Genomic DNA, 16,560 nt, shown 5'->3' on the forward strand with positions numbered 1-16,560 from the left:
TGATTTCGGCTCTTCAGCCTACAAGAAGATGGAATCGAACAGTGAATACAGTAGAAATCTAAAGTTATGAGTGACATGGGGAACACGAGCACTATGGTTTTCATTGCTGCAGCCAGACTTAAGAAAAAAAACACACATGCACCCCCCAGACAAAAGCAGGGTTTTGATTCTTCACAGGAGATGTGGGTGGGACACTTGTCCCCAGGTACCATGGGCACAAACCCCTACTGAGACCTCATCAGCAACCAGCCCTCAGGACGCAGTTTCACCAAGGTTACAAAGCATAAAGGCACTCCCTGACGCCAGAAGCCGTCAGAGAGGAGAAGGTCGGGAAGAGAGCATCACCCCACCCCACCTGACCCACCCCTCCGCTCCCCAGACCCGGTCCCTCCGAGCCAGCCCTTCTTTCTGCTCCCCCCAGAACCGGTCCCCCAGGGCCGCCCTGCTTCCCTCGCCGAGATCCCGTCCTTCCCGAACCCCAACCCCGCTCCTCGGGCCTAGCCCCGCTCCCTCCGTGCCACCGCCCCCCCCGCCCCGTCCACAGAGCCCCCTCCTCACCTTCCCGCCCGTCCCGCCCCCTCCCCACAGGCAGGACAGGACCCCAGACTCACCCCCTCCCCAGAGAAGCGCGCGCGGAGCCCCGGGCCCCGCAGCCGCCCCTCACACCCGCCGGGCCCCGGGCGAGCGGAGGCGGCGCCGAGGCCGAGGCCGTAGCCCGGCCCCGTGGAGCTCCCCGCCACGGAGACCCCCGCGCCGCTGGTTACCTGCGCGGCGGCCCCCGGCTGGCGGCTCCGGTCGGTCCCCGCGGCCCCCGCCCCTCTCTCTACGCGCCCCGCGCAGCCGCGCCCGCCCCACCGCCCCCCGGCGCCGCCATCTTGTGCGACCGCTGCGCGCCGCGTCACGTGACCGCCCGCCGGCCCCGCGCGCCCCGCCCCGCTCCCCTCACGTGACCTCCGGCAGAACCCCGCCCCCACCCGCGCGCTCCGCCCCGCCCCCTGTGGCGTGACGTCACCGCGCGCAGGGCGCCGTTGGGCGGGCGGGGCGAGGGGGCACGTGGCGGGGCCGGTCACGTGACGGGCGCGGGGCGGGGCTGGCGGCGTCCTGGCTGTCCGTGGGGCGGAGCGTGTGCGCGGCCCTGTCAGTGCCCCTGTCCCTGCCTCCGTCATAGCCCTTGTCCTTTTCCCTGTCCCTGTCCCTGTCCCTGCTCTGCCTTTATCCATGTCCCTATCCCTGCCTCTGTCACACCCTTTGTCCTTTTCCCTGTCCCTATCCCTGCCTCTGTCACACCCCTTGTCCTTTTCCCTGTCCCTATCCCTGCCTCTGTCACACCCCTTGTCCTTTTCCCTGTCCCTATCCCTGCCTCTGTCACACTCCTTGTCCCTGTCCCTATCCCTGCCTCTGTCACAGCCCTTGTCCTTTTCCCTGTCCCTATCCCTGCCTCTGTCACACCCCTTGTCCTTTTCCCTGTCCCTATCCCTGCCTCTGTCACACTCCTTGTCCCTGTCCCTATCCCTGCCTCTGTCACAGCCCTTGTCCTTTTCCCTGTCCCTATCCCTGCCTCTGTCACACCCCTTGTCCTTTTCCCTGTCCCTGCCTCTGTCACAGCCCTTGTCCCTATCCCTATCCCTACCTCTGTCACACCCCTTGTCCCCTTGTCCCTTTCCCCGTCCCTATCCCTGCCCCTGCCCATGCCTCTATCCCCGTCCCTATGCCTGCTCCTGCTCCCTTCCCTGTCCCAGCCCCTCTCCTTGTCCCAGTCCCTGTCCCTACTGCTATCCCTGCCCCGTCTATATCCCTGTCCTTGCTCCTGTCCCTATCCCCACTCCTGTCCCAACCTCTGCCCCTGTTCTGTCCCTGTTCCTACCCTTTGCTGCTGTTCCTGTCCCTTTCCCAGTCCACGTTTCTTGCCCTGTCCCTGCCCCAGTCCCCTGCCCCTGATCCTCCTCCTGTCCCTGCCCTGGCAGTGGATCCATCCCTGGCTCCAGCCCTGCAGGTGATGAAGCGATCAAGGTCAAATCCTAACAAGACATCAGGCACGTGCACACAAACCTGGGTCTGTAGGGACAACCTGCAGGATTTCAATAAAGGAAGAGGTCAATCCTGTGTCAGCTGGAACAAAAGGGCTGGAGTAAAGGCACAACCATGAATGTCTTCAACTGACCTTAGGGTGTTTCAATACCTAAAATCATGCCTGTAGGAGGGTGTGCAGGAGACACCCCTGCAATACTGGGTTTTTAAGAAGAACATAGGCACGTGAACAAAGGTCTTTGCAATGAAATCACCGTTCACCAGCAGGAGAACTTGCTGCGCCTCAGCTCTCCATTTGGCTGTGAGTGCCCTGCTGCCAGGTGGACCATGTCCTGGTTGTATTTGGTGCGGAACTCAGCCCAAACAACCCCTTCACTCAGCGTGTCAGGCAATGGACCTGGATGTGGGGCACCTCCTCCCCCTTTCCTGCCTGGACACAGACCCGGGCTTCCCTGGCTGAGTGCAGCAGTTTGGCCCCAGGAGCTTTGGCCTCTTCCCCCAGCAGCAACCTCGATGCCTGCCCTTCTGCCCTTCAGAGGGGGTCCTCCTGCTGGCAGAGCTTACCCCTAAAAGCCACTTTGGCAGCAGGGTTTCTGCCCTCAGAGAGGACCTTGTTCCAAAAATGGAGAGGTTTTGTCCAAAAGGCAGGGTTGTGTGTGTGAGGGTGGACGTGGAGAGAGGCAAATCAGCCAAAACAGGTGTTATCCAGTGGGCTTTTCCCCTCCTCCAGGAAAGTCAGACAGCCCGTGAGGCTCTTTTATAGGGTTGTGGTTTGTTTCAGTTTGGCTTTCACAGCACCCTTGTCTTTGCGATTGTCGAATGAAAACACAATAAAACAGGTTTGTCAGGACAACAGCCAGTTTACTGATTTCATAGAATCACAGAATGATTAAGATTGGTAAAGACCTCTAAGCTCATCCAGTCCAATCATCAGCCCAATGCCTGCTAGATCTAAAGTGCCACCACTACATACTTTTAAATGTGCTTCTAGGGATGGAGACCACAACTTTCCTGGGCAGCTGTTCCAGTGCTTGAGAACTCTTCTGGTGAAGAAATTTTTTGCAATACCCAATCTAAATCTCCCTTGGTGCAACTTAAGGCCATTTTCAGTCTTCCCATCACTCACCATTTGCAAGAAGAGACCAACACCTCACACAATGTCCTTTCAGGGAGGTGTAGACAGCAATAAGGTCTCCCCTCAGTCTCCTCTTTCAGACTAAACAACCGCAGTTCCTTCAGCTGACTCTCATAACATCTGTGCTCCAGACCCCTCCCCAGCTCCACTGCCCTCTTCTAGACATGCTTCAGCCCCTCAATGTCCTTCATATAGTGAGGAGCCCAAAACCGAACACAGGACTTGAGATGCAGCCTCACTGGTGCCAGGTCCGGGGGGGTGGGGGTGTGTGATTCATTCCCTAGTCCTGCTGCCCACACATTTCATGCAACTGGAGGCACCACTGGGTGCCAGAGGCCGGCTGTTTTCAGTTCCTCCAATCAGCTGCCCCTCCTGCAGCACTCACCCCACATCCCGCATCCCTCATCCAGCACCCTGAACCCAGCATCTTGCACCCCATATCCCACACCTTGCATCCCACATCCCATATTCCACATCCCCAACCCCCGCAGCCCATCCCGCATCCTCCCATTCCTCATTCTTCATCCCTCATCCTCCCATCCCTCATCCCCTATAGCTCATCCCACATCCTCCCATCCCTCATCCTGCATCCCCCATCCCGCATCTCCCATCCCTCATCCCCTATCCCTCATCCCGCATCCTCCCATCCCTCCATCCTTCATCCCTCATCCTCCCATCCCTCATCCCCCATAGCTCATCCTGCATCCTCCCATCCCTCATTCCCCATCCCTTATGATTCATCCTGCATCCTCCCACCCCTCATCCTGCATCCCCCATCCCTCATCCCACATCCTCCCACCCCTCATCCCACATCATCCCATCCCTCATCCCCCATCCCTTATGCTTCATCCCGCATCCTCCCATCCCTCATCCCGCATCCCCCATCCCGCATCTCCCATCCCTCATGCCCCATAGCTCATCCTGCATCCTCCCATCCCTCATCCCCCATCCCCCATCCCTCATCTCCCATCCTCCCATCCCTCATGCCCCATAGCTCATCCTGCATCCTCCCATCCCTCATCCCCCATCCTTTATGCTTCATCCCGCATCCTCTCATCCCTCATCCCGCATCCCCCATGCCGCATCTCCCATCCCTTATCCCCCATAGCTCATCCCACATTCTCCCATCCCTCATCCCCCATAGCTCATCCTGCATCCTCCCATCCCTCATTCCCCATAGCTCATCCCACACCCCTCATCCTTCATCCCTCATCTCCCATCCCTCATCCTTCATCCCTCATCCCCCATAGCTCATCCCGCATCCTGCATCCCCCATCCCTCATCCTTCATCCCCCATCCCTCCTCTCCCATCCCTCATCCTTCATCCCTCATCCTTCATCCCTCATCCCACATACTCCTATCCCACATCCCCCACCCCTCAACTCCCATCCCTCATCTTGCACCTCCCATCCCTCATCCCCCATTCCGCATCCTTCATCCCTCATCCCACATACTCCTATCCGTCATCCCCCACCCCTCAACTCCCATCCCTCGTCTCGCATCTCTCATCCCCCATCCTGCATCCTCCCATCCCTCATCCCCCATCCCTTATGCTTCATCCCGCATCCTCCCATCCCTCATCCCCCATCCCCCATCCCCCATCCCGCATCTCCCATCCCGCATCCCCTATCCCTCATCTCCCATCCTTCATCTCCCATCCCTCATCTCCCATCCTTCATCTCCCATCCCTCATCTCCCATCCCACATCTCCCATCCCTCATCCCCCATAGCTCATCCTGCATCCACCCATCCCTCATCCCCCATCCCTTACGCTTCATACCGCATCCTCCCATCCCTCATCCCTCATCCCCCATCCCGCATCTCCCATCCTTCATCTCCCATTCCTCATCCCCCATCCCTCATCCCACATCCTCCCATCCCTCATCCCCCATAGCTCATCCCGCATCCTCCCACCCCTCATCCGGCATCTCCCATCCTGCATCTCCCATCCCTCACAACCCACCCCTCATCCCCCATCCCTCATCTCCTATCCCTCATCCCCCATCCCTCATCCCTCATCCCGCATCCCACATACTCCTATCCCACATCCCCCACCCCTCAACTCCCATCCCTTATCTTGCACCTCCCATCCCTCATCCCCCGTCCCAGATCCTTCATCCCTCATCCCACATACTCCTATCCCCCACCCCCATCCCTCAAACTCCTATCCCTCATGCCCCATCCCTCAACTCCCATCCCTCGTCTCGCCTCTCCCACCCCTCATCCCCCATCCCGGAGTGGGGGCCGTGGGGCTCGTTGCCGTGGCAACCGCCGGGCAGGGAGGGGCGCGTGGCGGGGCATCCCGGCCGCCGCGGTTGCTAGGCAACACAGGGCGGGAAGGGGGGGGGGAGGGGGCGTGGCGGCGGGAGGTGCCGTAAAGTCGCGCCGCGGCTGTCGCAAGGAGGCCGCTGCCGTGAGGCGCGGCCCGGCGCGCCCGTTCCGTCCCGGCCCCGCGACCCGCCGCCGCCTCCCCATGAGGGGCCCGGGCCGCGCCCGCGCCGCCCGCCGCCATGTCCCGCAAAGCAGCCAGCAGGAAGCGGAAAGCGGCGGCGGCGGCGGCCGGGGGGCCGCACGGGGAGCAGGTACGGGGTAGGGGGGGAGGGGGCGGTCTGCGTGTGTGGCCGCCCGTCTGTCTGTCGGCGGGGGGGGGAGGGGCGGCCTCTGTCCGTCTGTGTGCTTCTCTCTGTCCGTCTGTGTGCTTCTCTCTGTCCGTCTGTGTGCTTCTCTCTGTCCGTCTGTCGATTCGTCCCCGTCTGTCGGCCTCTGTGCCCGCCTGTCTGTGACTCCTGGGGAGGACGGGTCGGTCTGTCTGTCCGTCTATGTTTGTGTGTCCGTCTGTCTGTCAGTCAGTCGGTGGCGGGGAGGGCGGCGGCGGGTCGGTCTGTTTTTCTGTGTCCCGGTCGCGGTCTGTGCGTGTGTCCGTCCGTCCGTCTGTCCGTCGGGGTCTGTGTGTCCGTCCGTCTGTCCGTCGGGGTCTGTGTGTCCGTCCGTCTGTCCGTCGGGGTCTGTGTGTGTGTGTGTCCGTCCGTCTGTCCGTCGGGGTCTGTGTGTGTGTCCGTCCGTCTGTCGGTCGGGGTCTGCGCGCGTGTGTGTGTCCGTCCGTCCGTCTGTCGGCCGCGGTCTGTGCGTGTGTGTGCGTCCGTCCGTCCGTCCGCATCTGCCTGTCCGTCCGTCGGTCGCTCTGTGTGTGTCCGCCCGTCTGTGTCCGAGCAGCCGCGGTCTCTCGGTGCCGTAGGGCACGGACTCCCCGTCCCGGTGCTCTCCCTCGCGGGTGTCCCCTGTCCCGGTGTTCCATCCCGGTACCCCCACAGTCCCCGTGTCCCGGTCCCCCCCCATGCACCTCCCTCGCCTTCGGTGCCTCCCTCCTAGGTCCTCCTGCGGGTTTCTCTCTTGGGTGTCCCCGGTTCTTCCCCCTTCGCTCCCCAGCCCAGGGTCCCCCTGTCCCGGTGCCCTCCCACCCCGAGTCCCCTCCCCGGTGTCCTCCCCGTCCCGGTTCCCCCCACGCCCTGGGTGCCCCGTGTCCTTCTTCTCGGGTGGCTCCCCCCGGCTCCCTTCTCCGGGGTGTCCTCTCTCCCAGTGCTCTCCCCCGTGTCTCCCCCACTTTCGATCTCGTTGTCCTCTCTCCTAGGTCCCCCCGCGGGTTCCTACCTCCTGGGTATCCTCTGTCCCGGTGTCCCGTCCCCGTACATCCCTCCTCCATCCAAGCGGCCCCCCGTCCTGGTGCCTCCCACCGCGGGTCCTCGTCGCGCTGTCCCGGTGTCCTCCCCCGGTTCCCCGTTCCTCTTCCTCTCTCCGTATCCTCCTCCCCTCGTCCCCCCGCCTCGTCCCCCCGCCTCGTCCCCCCGCCTCGTCCCCCCGCCTCGTCCCCCCGCCTCGTCCCCCCGGTGCCCGCCCCCCGGGTGTCCCCCCACCCTTGTCCCCCCGGTGCCCGCCCCCCGGGCGTCCCCCCCCCTCGTCCCCCCGGTGCCCGCCCCCCCCCCCTCGTCCCCCCGGTGCCCGCCCCCCCCCCTCGTCCCCCCGGTGCCCGCCCCCCGGGTGTCCCCCCACCCTCGTCCCCCCGGTGCCCGCCCCCCGGGTGTCCCCCCACCCTCGTCCCCCCGGTGCCCGCCCCCCGGGTGTCCCCCCACCCTTGTCCCCCCGGTGCCCGCCCCCCGGGTGTCCCCCCCACCGTCCCCCCGGTGCCCGCCCCCCGGGTGTCCCCCGCCTTGTCCCCCCGGTGCCCGCCCCCCGGTCCCGCCCCCCACCCGCCGTTCGGGCCGGTAACGGCAGCTCCCCGCGGGGCCCCGGCCCAGCCATGCAGCGGGGCAACCTCGGGCCGGGCCGGCGGAGGCCGGCGGAGGACCCGGTGGGTCCCGGTGGCTCCGTGGGGTCCCCCCGGCGCTGCCCTCCCCTCTGCCCCACGCTCCGCTGTTCCCTCCGTCCCCGGGACTGGCTCGGGCACCGTCGCGGCGTTTTCATTTGTGTTTAATTTTACTGTTCTGAAGGCTGCGGCAGGGTTTCTGAGCTCGTCTTCGTGCCCAGTGTTCCAGGATTGTTTGCAAGACTTAAGTATCTTGTGTCTTAGGTTTTTGTCCAGGTTGCTCTAAGTTCCAATCCTTCTTTTCCACAGTATTCATGGGATCACCCGGTTCACAAACGGAAAAGGCTGCCCCCAGTGAAAAGGTCTCTGGTGTGCTACCTGAAAGGCAGAGAGGTCAGGGTGCAGAATGAGTCCAGTTATCGCCGCGTGCTGCAAGGATACGCAGCCCAGCAGCTTCCCAGCCTCCTGAAGGAAAGAGAATTCCACCTCGGAACCCTCAACAAAGTTTTTGCCTCACAGTGGCTGAACCACCGGCAAGTGGTGTGTGGGACAAAATGCAACACAGTAAGTGCCATCTCTCTATCTCTTTCCTGTGCTAATTATTCCACTAGACGATGCTTACCGTAATCAAAGTGTGTAGACTGCCAAGAAAAATATTGTGAAGTGATTAGGAGTGGAGTCAAAATCGCCCACAATTAATTTTGAATGAAGGGAATGCTTAACGATGACCCATTCTCATCCAAAAACATGGCACCATGCAGATGGCCACGAACCGGAACGCTCACCTGGATACAGATCTGTCTGGAATGCTCACCTGGATGCAGATCTGTCTAATCCGCAGAGCGATTTAGATCTGTTTTCGGGATGGGAAGCAGCACTGGAGTTGCTTTTTTTTCCTTCTTATCATGCAAATGGGAAGTTAATGAACAATGTTAACTTTTCTAAAGGGTAGCTAAAGTGCCTAGCAGATGTTTCTAGTAAGACTTTTTTTGTTATGCTCAGTTTTACTTGGTTTGTTAATATGAGTGGCTCTGTGCTGCTGCAAAGCTAAAAATTGTGGTTAAATTCCAGGTACTTGCCGAAGTAGCTAGAAATGTTCCAAGCTTAAAAAATTAATTTCAGATCTTTAGGATTATCCTTTTCCTTGTTTGTTTTGTGCTTTGTTGCACCCTCTATCAGTTTTCAGTGTTCAGGCAACTCCTCTTGTTTAGGTACCTTTGTGTGCTTCATCAAAACCTGAAACTTTTTTGGACTTTTAAAGTGATGCTTTAGATTTGAAACAGTGTAGGGGAATATTAAAATTGTCTAATGAGATTAATAAATGGAAGAGATTGTAGTTCTAGGGTAGCGTTCTCTCCACCGGAGTTTGTAGCCCAGCTTCATTGATTGAGGTGGCAGTTTCATATGTGAAGTTCTGATTGAATTAGTGCAAAGTCCCAAAGCTGTTCTTGCTGAGCTGGTTGGAGCTGCTGAAATGAGTTGAGCCATGTGAGGAATGTATGGATCAGGCAGCTCTAAAACCTCAAAGTGTATCAGTTGCAATTGTTTCTTTGCACAGAAGCTGCGCTCTGTGGTCTGACTTGCAGTGGCATTTTATTTTCATTTCAGGTATTCTGTCATTATTTGTAGTCACACAGTGGGAGGCTGTTGTGCAGTGGCTCTTAGGAAGCAAGGCCTAACTTAATGAAACAGTCTTTAACAGGAATAAGCCTGAAATAGAATCTCTCTGTTTCCTTTCTCCATGTGTTCCTCACCTTGGCCTGCCAGTAGCCAGTGCTGTTCGTGGAACAGCTTACAGGAGACAACTCCTGCTGAAACACAGGCTCTTGAAAATCTTGCTTACCCTAGCAGCATGATGGCATGTTTTATAGAGCTGCAACAGTTTTGCTGTTGTTCTGTAGCTTCTGTGGTACCAGCGCTGCTGCAGTGAAGATAAATGAGCAAGTGCACTGTTAACGCAACCTTGCAGAAAATGTTTTGGAACCTAACAATTGTGGAACTGAAGAGGGATTCAGCCATGTTGTTGTTTCCTTTGCACGTGCTGCAATGAGGTGTGTGCTTCTGCAGCTGGTCTTAACATTATAGATGAACCTCATCTCCTATTAGGCAAAATACAGTGATTATAAAGGAAGTCACTTCAGCATCATGAAAGATTTTTGTATGCGAGTTATGAATACTGCAATAGCTTTGGCTTGGTTGCTTTGTGTTCACTTTTGAACAAGTAGAGCGTTAAACTCAACACTCTAATTACAAGATTTTCTCTCTCGTCTCCTGAGTAAGCAACCTAACAAAGAACAACTCCTTTGCTGATTCTTGTACACTGAGGTTGTGGCATTTAAGTTGGGAGTAAAGGTAAAACAACTTGGTTGGCTTTAATACGGTTTCCCGCATTGGAGTTGCACATAATTAAAGTTAATGCAACAGAAAAATAGAAACCGTAGCAGTTATTTTAATCAAAGCCTGAATGTGGCACTGAGAGCTTTCAGCATTTAATTTGTAACTTGCCCTTGGCTGTGCTGTACCAGAAGGATTCACTGTTTATTAATAACAATGAAAAAACCACCCGCTCGTGTCATAGAGGAGTGGGTTTGCTTTTAGTCATTTGGCAGTACTGGTCACCATAAACATGGAAGAGAATCACTATAGTGTTTTGAGTTGGAAGGAACTTAAAGATCATCCAGTTCCATCTAGAATATGGAGCTCTGTGTCAGTTGCTCATTTTTAGTGAGGATTGTAACTTTTTTAATTGTTTGGAGTAATTTTTTATCTTTTAAAAATATCCCCGGTATGAAATAACTTGATTTTTCCCCAGTGTTCACTGTTGGCCAGTTGAGAATCAAATATTTGGGCATCTTAATGGTATGTACATTTTCTGATAGATGTAGAATAATGGAACCTGTGCAAACATTCAAGTGACTAAAAATTTGAACACGATAGCATGGGCTTCTTTGAGGCAGGAGTCTTCTTTGCGAGGATCTCCTTGATCTTGTATGCAATGGGCTGCCTAATGCTTTTCAAATTCAGCTGAATGAGCAACCAGACCTCTGAGTTTAGAACGTCTCGCTGCAAGTTACCAAAGGCTGATATGTGAAGCTCTGAAGAAGATACTGTCTGTTATCAGTGTCTTCTGTTCAGGCTTCCTAGGCAAACAGAGCTATGTAGGAGACAAGCATATGGCAAATGAAAACTCTGAACGTGCTGAAGTTTTCTTTTTGTTATTTTCTTTTCACTATTTCAGGAAATGACAAAGAATAAAGCAGCTTCTGAAAAGAAGTGCCAATAACCATTATTCAGCCCCTTTTGTTCACTTGGTTCCGTGTATGTGTTCAGGACATAATTCTTTTGCTAACTGTGGAGTTAAGGATGAGAAAATACGAGATCATGAAATCGTTCCCTAAATACAAACAGCTTATCGAGTTTCCAGTTGCTTGAGAATATAATTACCTAGAATCTAATATTATTTGTTTGCTGCTTTTTTGCCCTCAGGCAGGTGTGATCAGTGTATTTGTGTTTAAAACCTTCCTTACTGAGTGCTCTCCTCTGTTTTCTCAGGTGGCTTTTCCAAGGTATGAGTGAGTTGCTTTCTGAATGGTAGCTGATACCTTCTTTCTCTTTGGTAGACTTGTACGTTGCCTTGGATACCCTGCTGTAAATCACCAGCGCTTGTTTATTCTTCGGTATTTTACATTTGTTGGAGAGATCCCGTGTCTGTTCTGTGCATGTCAGGCAGTTACGGCCTGTTCTTGCAGTTCTGGAGTTGTAGTGGTGAGAATACAAAGCATGGTTACTTTTCTGTTTGTGAATGTGGACTCCTTATTTGGAAAATAATTTCCATTTCCTTTGCAAGTTAATGTGTCTTCTTCCTTTACATCTATAATCACACAGTCACAGAATGGTCTGGGTTGGAAGGGGCCTTAAAGATTGCCCAGTTCCACCCCTTGCCCTGGGTAGGGACACCTCCCACCAGACCAGGCTACTCACAACCCCATCCAACCTGCCCTTGAACACCTCCAGGGAGGGGAAATCCACAGCTCCCCTGGGCGACCTATGCAGTGCCTCACCACCCCCATTGTGAAGAACTTCTTCCTAATGTCTAATCCCAATCTCCCCCCTTCCAATTTAAAGCCATTCCCCCTCGTCCTGTCACTACAGGCCTTTGTAATGAAAAATCAAGATGACAGCTTGTCTCTGATCCTAGAGAGGGAATGAGAAGTCATGCTTCTGCGGTTTGTAACTCTACCCAAAGTCCACGGAACAGTGACCGAAGCTCAGTGTAAATAAACCTCTGATGCCTCTGACCGAGACTTCCATTCGCCTCTTTTCCAGTGGCTTGTGAGTGAACAGCCAGGTGTGCTTTCTTGTCTCAAGTATTTGGTTTTCCGACAGCGACGGGCGATAGCTGTGCCTGCCTTCAGAGCCTGGTAGTTGTGGTGCCAGGTACAGCGTTAGTGGCAGAGATGCCCTTTAGCCAGTGAAGTCTCTTGCTTCTCCATCTTTTGCCACCTATCAACACGTGGTAAGCATCTGCCAGCCTCCTGACATTGAACTCTGAGCGTGAGACACATGAAAACCAACAGATAAGATTTTGGCAGTGAGCAAACTCAGTGAGATCAGGGTGTGTGCCCATTAGCTACTGGTGCTTCAGAGTTTTGCAGCGAGACGGAGTATCTGACTTCATTGTCTTGTCTCTGGAGTCGTGAATTCGGAGTCAATCTTTCTGGCTGCTTTTACCACTGCTCCCTTCTCTGCTGGGTTCTTCGTATTCTGGATTGTTTGTCTTTAGGCCCTTTCAAGGAGGATCTGTGGGCTCGTTATCCACTTGCATTGCCTGTGCTGCACAACCTGTGAGTAGCATTCATGCCAAGGTTAGTGTGTGTGCTGATCTCCACTTGGAAAGAGGCATAGCAGTTGGGTAGCTTAGGCTTCAAGAAGTCCATGTTTCTTTGGGGCCTGACATGTGTTGGTAAAGCTGTATTGCCACAGAATGGGAGGACCTTAAGCCAAGCCTTTTGTGAACGTGGAAATTAGATCCTTACAACCTGAATAAAAGGCAAGACCAAGAAGTGGGAAAACCAAACAGTGCTGCTCAGTGTGACCAGCAGTGGTATTGGTTTAATGATACTGCAAGCATTGTCTTGCTTTTGTTTTATTAGCAAAAACAAAATTTGAAGGGGAAAAATTATGTGATTTTCCAGCCTGCCTTGGGGTGAAATTTCTGTGACTATCTTCAGCTGGCTTTGAGTTGTGTCGTTGCGGAACAGGATGTTCTCACCTGCTTGTTTTGCTGCCACTGATGTGTGCGTGGCTGGGGAGTCAGCTGGATTGGGTTGTGGCTTTGTCTTCAAGTAAGTTTTCACCAAAGACGAAGGTGCGATCAAGCTGACCTCACAGCTACCTGAGCAGTGTCAGAAGGGTAGTGAGATGGCTCTTGTGGGTGAGGAAGCAGCACGTGGATTCTGAAAGGCTGGCTTGAGCCAGTTGTGTAACTTCATGGCCATCGATTCTCTCTTAGGGACTGTATTTTTAGCAGGGCATTGTGTTTGTCTTGGGTTTTGTTCAAAAGTTAGTACAAATGAGAGGAGTGTGGCTGTGATTTCCATGAGCAGTGTGTGAAGAGCTGGGGCACAAAGCGTACCATGAGCACTTCTTGTGTGAAGAATAAGTAGTCTTTCATGCATGGTTGTACCCTGTAACTAGGTCCATCCTGCTTGTGTAATGAAAACATGCTGGAGCTCAGGGTGGTACCCTTTGTTTCTGTTCCAGTTGCTTTGTATAATCAACGTAAAGATAGGGCTGCCTGTTCACATGTTGGTCTGTGGGCAGAGGCAGCAGTGAAGTCAGCAGAGGCCTTGAAATGGGCTGGTTTTTAATATGGCTGTATAAATTCAGTGCTCTCAATTAATGATGCATGGAAAGGGCACTTAGATTTAATGAATTTCTAACTTCGGGTGGTTTTTTTCCCCAAAAAACTGTCTTTGTGAGGCAGGTCAAAAATAAAAGTAGACTTGATGGAAGAGCCTGGCAAGCCATTTTGCTCTGAGTATTGTGTGTTAGAGAGGGATGGATTTTGCAGTTCAGACTCTGGTCCTCAGATGCTCAATTCCATGCCAGTCTTCACATTTGCCAAGCTGATTAATGAAGTTCCTTAGGCAATGAAGTGGAGCTGTTTCTTGGTTAATTTGATCGTAACCGCTTTGAAAAGCACACAGCCACACACTTGTGTGACGGCCCTTTGCCAACACGACTTCAGTGATGTCATGGGGTGTAAAAAGTAGGGCCAGATCATAAAGATGGCAATGACAGCTGTAGTACCTGGCCATGCCTGTCTGCCTTGATCCTCGAGTGATAGCACAGTTGCAAGCTGTACATTGGAACTGCTTTGACTGTTTTGAAAAAGAACAAGAGGGAAGATGGATTTCTCTGTCCTGTCATTCAGCCTGTTTCCTTGTTAGATTAGGGTTGTCCCTTGGACAACATGATAGTGGGGTCTGCTCCATTTCTCACACACGAAGTGTGATCCTTGGACTTCTGACAGATGGCCAAAACAATCCTGGCTTCGTAGATCCTGGATGTTAAGTTTTTTGGCATGCTAATGCTTGACACGCGTATGTTTTGTGAACAGGAAGAAGCAAATTACGTGCAGAGCTTAAAATCAAGGAACGAATATGCACAGTTCACTGTTTGGTGGTTGGTCGGGGCTTACCACATCCAGGAAATGTTTTTGTGACTGGATTTCAGTTGTGTAATTGGTAGCTAGAAAATAAGTTCTTATTCCTCCTTGAGATAAAGAAAAAATGAGTGTACTTGTCAGCTATCAGGACTTTGTTGAGATCCTTAGAGGCCAGGATGCTTTGGAGTTTTCCATGGATGTAGTGAAGGTACCAGTTAGCTTGGAAGAAGTAGACCAGTTTGTCTTTAAATGATATTTGTATATTCTGTGTCCTTAGCTAGGTACCTGTCTTGTTTCGTAAAATTTCTCCCTTTAGAAGAGTCTGACAACTGTTTGGCTTCACCTGGCTTCTGTTTTTTGGGATTATGGGAAAGATTTCTTGCCAGCCAGTGGTGCAGCTTGCATGTGTGAGCTTCTGGCTTCCTGTCCTGCCCTGGGTGGTGCAAGAGCCTTAGCAGACTCACACAGTGCTCACTTATTTTATTCTAGGGTGGTGGTGATTGTTGTTAAACTGTGCATAGTGTGCCAGGTTCTTTACCAAGCAAGGAGAGGAGTTACTGCTTAAAAAACTTCACAGCTGAAACTACAAAGCCAGTCCCTTAACTGTTTGAGGTTCCTTACCCTAAGAGCAGTCGCTGTTCTGGTTATGGTAATGCTGTACAAATGACAGAGAAAAGTGACGAAATGTCAGAGCAATTCAAGGGCTGATGGTGGATTAGGGTCTGGTAAGAGGAGGTGAAAGTACTGCAAGAAATACTACCTGTTGCTTCTTCTGAGAATGTCTTAGTTTGGAAACTTGTTATAGGAAAATGATGTTGTGGTTGAAGGCCTAGGGCAGAAATGTAAGGGTCTGATTCTTCAGCATCTTGTGCTTCCAAGTTCGTCACCTTTTCAGCTCTATTAGTTTAGTGTGTAGCTAAAAGAATTTTGCATTAGGCTAAGTCTTTATTAACCTTGCACCAAACACAGGTGTATGACAGTGGTGTCAGACTGGAGGATATGAAGGGTATTTTAATTTCAGCCCTTGTACTTGTTGATGCTCTTCAAAGTGCAAGTCTCTTGCACCTGAAGTACAGTTTTCCTGAATCGGTGAACATCCTGAGGTGTGGGTCTGTTTTTCTAATAAACACTTCTGGTGCCAGCTTTAGGACCTGAGGAGGGAGGACAGTGAAGGGAATTGGTTATTTCTGCTGGAAGGAAGTACAGAGGAGGAAAAGAGTATATGCATTCATAGGGGAAGGACAAGTGAGGATGAGGAGAGAGGAAGTTACTAGTCCTGACACTGCAGTTCACGGGTCGGCTTTCAGGGATGTAGTTAGGGCAGAAGGGCTGCTGTGTGCGTTGTGTTTTACTAGCTGTCTCAGGCAGTGAACTGGGAGTAAGACTTGGGAGAAACGAGGAGTCCCTTCCTCCTGCTCAGCTGCATTTCAGCTGTGGCCTCACCCCACACCTGTGTGCAAAATGAGGAACTGAACAGGAAGATTTGGTCCCTGGAGAAACAGTAATCTGTAAGTGCAAGAGTGCTGCCCACAGGGGAACATCAACTGCAAGGTGAAGATGGTGCGTAATTCTAGATACAATGCACAAATAGCGTTTAAAGGATCCCAGCTTTCTCTGCAGAGTGAGGTTATCATACCGTGCTTCATCAGGTTTTGATTTGACACTAATATTCTGCTAGTTCAATACAGGAAGAATAACAGAGAGGCTGCTGTATTTTCTTGGGGGCTTTGGTCCTTTTTAAGGAACAGCTCTACATCTGGGAGGGTTCACCAAAACCTGTGTAACTTGGCTCTGAGAACCTCTAGGTTTTGCTTCTGTCCTTCTAGAAATGCCTGGCAAAGGGTTTCAGAACAATTTCATTCGGGCGTGTATTTTTTAAATTGCATTGAGTTTTCTTGGTGTATTTTGTTGTTGTTTCTCCATCCTTAGTTCAGTTCCAGAGGCTTTGTATAAACAACATTGTTTGTTTATAGAAGTTACAAACTTAAGAGGGTGGGGAGTGGAATTTCATTATAATATAATCCTGGGCTGTAATTCTACATGACATTGCTTGGTGCCAGGTCAGCTTCAGGTCCTCCATTTCCTCGCTTCTCACTTGTATTCCTTTGCAGGCCTTTGTCCCCTTCATTACATCTATTTATTAATGCAACTGCCTTCTGAACACCTGTGAAGTGAATCCAGCTCTAGAGCCTCCTGAATGAAAGTGCGGTTTGGCAGGCAATGTTGGAGATGTAAACCTTTGTTCTGGTTTAGGTAGTAAATCTATGGCTGTGTATGTTTGAACTGACATAACCAGCTATAATCATGCCTGTTTGAAGTGCTGTACATCTTTGTAGCGGAGTTTTCTGCCAAGGGCACATGACATAGTGCTAAAACTTCTAATTGTTCTGCAAGATGAGGATGTAGCTAGACATCTTTTTAGGTGTT

The 16,560-nt window shown here is 52.8% G+C and overlaps 3 protein-coding genes across 10 annotated transcripts in view; 2 read left to right on the forward strand and 1 right to left on the reverse strand.

Moving 5' to 3' along the window:
* The window catches only part of UBAP1 (ubiquitin associated protein 1), a 35,675-nt gene extending 34,773 nt beyond the window's left edge, over positions 1-902 (reverse strand). For all 3 annotated transcript variants that reach the window (XM_069880934.1, XM_069880933.1, XM_069880932.1), the window contains exon 1: positions 765-902. The gene's annotated coding sequence lies outside the window, so the exon portion shown is untranslated. The remainder of the gene's footprint in view (positions 1-764) is intronic.
* Positions 1-16,560, forward strand: part of UBAP2 (ubiquitin associated protein 2) — a 365,909-nt gene that overhangs the window by 187,103 nt on the left and 162,246 nt on the right. The window lies entirely within an intron of this gene.
* DCAF12 (DDB1 and CUL4 associated factor 12) overlaps positions 5,554-16,560 on the forward strand; it is a 28,184-nt gene continuing 17,177 nt past the window's right edge. The window contains exons 1-2 of the mRNA XM_069880935.1: positions 5,554-5,745; positions 7,773-8,027. Of these exons, the coding sequence (XP_069737036.1) occupies positions 5,674-5,745; positions 7,773-8,027 (327 nt within the window). The 5' untranslated portion in view covers positions 5,554-5,673. The remainder of the gene's footprint in view (positions 5,746-7,772; positions 8,028-16,560) is intronic.

Source organism: Phaenicophaeus curvirostris, chromosome Z (assembly GCF_032191515.1).
Source record: "Phaenicophaeus curvirostris isolate KB17595 chromosome Z, BPBGC_Pcur_1.0, whole genome shotgun sequence".
NCBI classification, from domain to species: Eukaryota; Metazoa; Chordata; class Aves; order Cuculiformes; family Cuculidae; genus Phaenicophaeus; species Phaenicophaeus curvirostris.